Source organism: Austrofundulus limnaeus, unplaced genomic scaffold (genome assembly GCF_001266775.1).
Source record: "Austrofundulus limnaeus strain Quisiro unplaced genomic scaffold, Austrofundulus_limnaeus-1.0 Scaffold120, whole genome shotgun sequence".
Lineage (NCBI taxonomy): Eukaryota > Metazoa > Chordata > Actinopteri > Cyprinodontiformes > Rivulidae > Austrofundulus > Austrofundulus limnaeus.
Window position 1 is genome coordinate 1,175,054 of NW_013952522.1, and position 5,195 is coordinate 1,180,248.

At 39.3% G+C, this 5,195-nt stretch overlaps 2 protein-coding genes across 2 annotated transcripts in view; one reads left to right on the top strand and one right to left on the bottom strand.

Annotated features, from left to right (window-relative positions):
* The window catches only part of LOC106522029 (GTPase IMAP family member 8), a gene marked incomplete in the record, with an annotated part of 4,418 nt that extends 3,194 nt beyond the window's left edge, over positions 1-1,224 (top strand). The window contains 2 exon segments of the mRNA XM_014014871.1: positions 172-844; positions 932-1,224. Coding sequence (XP_013870325.1) covers positions 172-844; positions 932-1,224 — 966 coding nt within the window.
* A 914-nt stretch (positions 1,225-2,138) lies between these two features.
* LOC106522091 (large neutral amino acids transporter small subunit 3) overlaps positions 2,139-5,195 on the bottom strand; it is a gene marked incomplete at its 5' end in the record, with an annotated part of 10,283 nt that continues 7,226 nt past the window's right edge. Inside the window, 3 exon segments of the mRNA XM_014014950.1 lie at positions 2,139-2,653; positions 3,097-3,220; positions 5,015-5,088. Coding sequence (XP_013870404.1) covers positions 2,495-2,653; positions 3,097-3,220; positions 5,015-5,088 — 357 coding nt within the window.

Here is a 5,195-nt window from a genome sequence, read left to right on the forward strand (position 1 = left end):
GTAAACATGTGAGTTTGTTAATAAACTGGCAGGCTCAACAGTGTTTAACGACTTTTGCGAGGGAACGCACTGCGAGGTAACGCAAAAGGGAAAAATAATCTCCCGTGTRTCCTCGCGGGCTCCGTATGTCAGTAACCTTCATGTCAGWGTTTCTGTTTTGTATCTTTGTAGGACGARCAGGATCAGAGAAGAACTACAACCTGTGTGAAACATGAAGGAAGCTTTGATGAAGTCAAAGTGACGGTTGTAGAAACACCAGGCTGGTTCAGAGACTCCACACCACCTGACTGGATCAAAGCTGAAGTTTCCCACAGTGTCTCCATGTGTGCTCCTGGGCCTCATGTTTTTCTCCTGGTTGTTCCAGTCCTCAGATCATTTACTGAGAAAGATCTCAAAGATCTGCTCGAGGTCTTGATGCCGTTTGCAGAGAGAGTGTGGAGACACTGCATGGTGCTMTTTACTTATGGAAACTGGCTCAGTGAACGACCTGTTGAGGATTACATCACCAAAGAGGGAAGATACATCCAGGAGCTTTTAGAAAAGTGTGACAACAGATACCATGTTCTCAACAACTATAACTTTGGAGATCCTGATCCAACCAAAGAGCTGTTCCAGAAAATTATTGAKCTGGTAACAAGAAACARGGAATGCTTCACAACTAAWGATCAACAGACAACATTTCAGAAATTTCTTTGGCAAAAAKCKCTGACAGAAGAMGAATGGGACAGGAGGGAGCAGCAGCTGATAGAGAGAATGATGAAAGCTTTAGAAAAGGAACCAGAGAAACAAACTGTTCCCTCTGTGAGGATRGCACAAAGCAAGGATAATTTTCTCCATCCTGACAGTACGTTTATTCAGATATGTAATAAATCTCTGAGTTTACTCATGTTCTGTTAAACATTGTTCTAATGACTCTCRTCTTCTGTTTCAGTGAGTGGAGATGTTGCCTCAGAATATGGGAGCYTTTCAGAGTTCAGGAACCYACGAGCTCATTTCCTCGTCTCTGATTGGTTGATGAACAAAGTTAAACCATCTGAGACCTCCTCTGGGATCGGCAGCAATGTTTGTTCCTCAGCAGCTTTAATGGAGAAATGTTATGAACGTCCTCTGACGGCTGAAGATCAACCAACAAATACTTCTTTCCCAGAAAAGGATAAACCTTTTTCTCATCCAATGAGCGTCTCCTCAAACACTACAAAGATTCAGCGCAGGAACTCTTGTTAGGTAGCATAGATGAYAAATAACAGTAAAGTGGAAACTAAAGTGCCACACTGAACAAAAAACACATGAAGTTAAAAAGAAATGGGATTTTCAAAATGTTCTTAGCATCATTTTGGATTTTATTTAARGAAATTACAGCAGATTTTACTTTCAGATTCTCATTTGTTGTAAATCAAAAGAAGAGCTTTTATAAAAGCTTTATCTTATAAATAAATGTATGTAGTTCATATTTTGTGTTTTTACAAGTTGTTACATATTTCAAGGGTTGCGTCACATTTTAATTTGTAACAACTGGGGCTATTTTTTTCTTATATTGTTTAGTAAAGAGTGTACAAATGTTTTAGTTTGACTTTTACACCACTAGGTGTCCCTTTTGGTCCTCAGATCATTTWGACCAGGGCTATTCAACTGGTGGCCCGRAGGCCACARCCGGCCCGCYAGTGACCAAAGTTGGGCCRGCCAATTGATRCACTCTTCTCTTAAGCCCAAACACCCATTTTCTTTTAGTTCAACTTAGACATGTTTGGTATCTACAGAAACGTCAGAATCTTGGCTAGAAGATGGTAAAAACCATTTCTGTAAACACTCAAGACAGTTAAAACTACAAGCAGTTGAAGATAAAATGATGAAAGTGAAAATAAAATTGGTTTATAATTTTGTTAAGTCAGAGATGTCAAAATATTACTTGTGTCAAACAGGAGGCATAATGTGTTATTTTTGTTTTTGATCATGTTTAATTATCACTACTTTTATAGGTTTCTGTATGTTGTATTCATGATTAAATGCAGCAAAATAAACTAATTCAAAGCTAACAGATCTTTGTAATACTTGGTTTATTTACATAATAAATTTAATTGCAGGATGTTCGGCCCCTCAGCTGTTGACCTGCAGTAACTGTGGCCCCCGGAGCAATTTAGCTGAATAGCCCTGCTGTAGAGTTTGTGGGGGAAAATATTTCAAATACAACAAATTTTACATAGCAAAAATATTTCAACTAACCCTGGTCATCATGGTCATATCATCCTGTTCTGTGGTTCGTAATGAACAGGTTATCCAAACTACTTCCCACCAATGAGAAGATGGGGGGGGGGACAAAAGATTACTCTGAACATTTTCTGTTAACGTTATTACAACAGGCGATGGAGAAAAGTCTATTTAACACTTAGTCCAGAAAACGCCTTGTCTGTAATATAGTTCATTTTTGGATTGTTCTACTGAACACATCAACATAATGACAACATTTAAATGATTTTTTTTCCTTCAAAACATCTACTTAAACAGTATTTCCATTAGTTAGAGCATTATCAGCTCTTTCAGTTTGGTGTGTTTGGTCTTGCTGGGCCTTTCCCCTGGTTAAGATTCTACGGTGGTAGAAGAGATAAACCGGCAACAGGAAGCCAGTCAGGGAGAAGATGAGAAGGCCCACATTGATCTGTGAGAAGAAGACACATGTTAGTTCACAGTACGAGGCTGCTTTACAACACTTCATAAACTGAGGATACATTTTGTAGTTTGTGATGAAATAAAATTCACTTTTCTAACTAAATCTTAAAAGTTTAAGTTAGTACAGATGTATGACCATCAAGCATCTGCTAAATAAATTGAAGTGATGACACAAAATTTGAGTCACTTTGGAAATTTATTGCATTTAAAAACACAAATTTGCTCTTTTATACAATATTTCAAGCAAAACTGGACTTTACTCCTCTGTAACCAGTGTGGARAATGATTTCCCAGTCTTCCCTTTACAACACATCCTGAATGTTTTACTCATGTCTTTAAAGTATTTATTTGTGCATTTGACATGCCTATAACATTGTGCTTCCCCAGCAGAAACCTTAAATCTTTTTGACAAGCTGTGTGTGTGCTCCTTACCCAGTAAGGGTCTCCATTGAGMTGTCCCACCATCAGTATGAACAGAGGCTGTTGGAGTAAAGCAAACGCAGCACTGATTGTTGACTGCAGACCCGTTAGGGTGCCAAAGTGGTTGGCAGGATACCTAGAGTGGAATGGAAGAATAGAAAGTATGAAGGAGAAGGTCTTTTACCATCCCTAACTAAAATCAAAGTCRAAAATTAAAGTCTAAAGAGGCATAATGAAGTGATAAGTCATCAGTTTCTCAGTGGTTGTAAATAAAAAAAAATCTGCTAATGGTCTAACTTCAGTTTGGGTGCATGATTATGATTCAACCAAACTCTAAGTACCTCTAACACGCTTAAAGTAGACATATGATGCTTTAAAATCTTTATTTTTCACTTTTAAATCCTTCAGTTGGGCTTTATACAGTATAAAGTGGAAACAATGCATTGGTCTGCATTCCTGGTTCTTGTAGCTCTACAAGCCTGTATTTCAACCCTGTCCTGAGGTGTGTCTCAGATCCACAWGTTTTAGTGCTGTCCCACCAAACCCACCAAAAACAAGTGAAAAGGGTGTTGGAGGGCCGAAAACCCACCAGAACCTCCAAAAACAACAACAAGAACAGGTAAAGGGGACATGGGAAGGTCAAAGAACCCCAAACCAGGTGAAAATGGGCCTAGGAGGGCTGAAAACCCTTCAAAACCTCCAACAACCACCAAAAACCAGGTCAAAGGGGCTGAGGAGGGCCAAAGACCCCTCAAAACCTACAAAAACACCAAAACCTTGGTGAAAATGGGCCTAGGAGGGCTGAAAACCCTTCAAAACCTCCAACAACCACCAAAAGCAAGGTCAAAGGGGCTGAGGAGGGCCAAAGACCCCTCAAAACCTACAAAAACACCAAAACCTTGGTGAAAAGGGCTAAAAACCCTTCAAAAACCTAAAAAACCCCACCAATGACCTGGTAACAGGGGCCTAGGACAGTCAAAACCCCTCACTAGCAGTGGTCACTGATGACACATAATCTGGGGCAGAGTGGATGATGTATCGTTGCATTATAATTGTTGATCTATTCTGGGGTGCTGTTGAGACAAATTCCAARGTAATCCCTTAGGCCTATTCAGAGGTTAACAAAGGTCATAGATTTCTAGTTTGGAGCAAATTGGATCATGCACGTGTGATTTAGAGGAAGACTTATGAAAACGGCGAGAAATCAACATTCGCCACTTGGTCACACCCACTCTATCTAGCCAACAGTCAGTGTTGAGATAAGTAAACACCATCAACTTGTTGTGTCACCAGACATTGGTAGAAATCTGTATGAGTTACAGTGTAAAAGGAAGACATCCAACAGTTAAATAAGTCACTTCCTGTTTTAAGGGGGCGGGACTAAGGTGAAGTCACCAAATAACCATGTGGGTGGGATGAGTGCTGAACTGGTATGACACACAGAAATGATCATGCAGCTGTGACCTTTTATGTAAAAGTTATTCAACCTTGAAGCAGACCTGTGTCCTTCTGTATCCTTTCAGACAATAAACTGTTGTCCATACCTGTCCTGTTAGAGGGAAGATGTGACCATACTTATCCTATTAAATCATGGACTTGTTTCCATATTTGTCCTGTCAGGGTGAAGACATGTGTCTTCACCTGTCCTTTCAGACAATAAACTTGTGTCCATATATGTTCAGTCAGTCAGTGAACTTGTGTCTATACTTGTCCTGCAGAGGGTGGTGAAAGCCGCCCAGCACCACTTCCTGCTATAGAGGACACATACTTATATTATACTGTAATTTACTGTAAATTTGTCTATATATATATATATATATCACCTGCTCCCCCACGTTTGTCATGTGTGTCTCTTGAATGGGTGTTCTGACCAGTTTAAATTAATGAGTAGTAAGTCTTTAGGTTTTAAAGCCATTTTGTTCTCACTCACACAGCAGCATAAAGACTTCCACAGCAGGAATGAATAAATCCTCTCACAACCGTGTGCAGAACAAACGACACCACCTGTTGAAAAACAAGACACAAAACAATACTTTTATCAATAATGGTCATCATTTGCTTTCTATCTTAGTAAGTAAGTAAGTAAGTAAGTAAAATTTTATTTATATAGC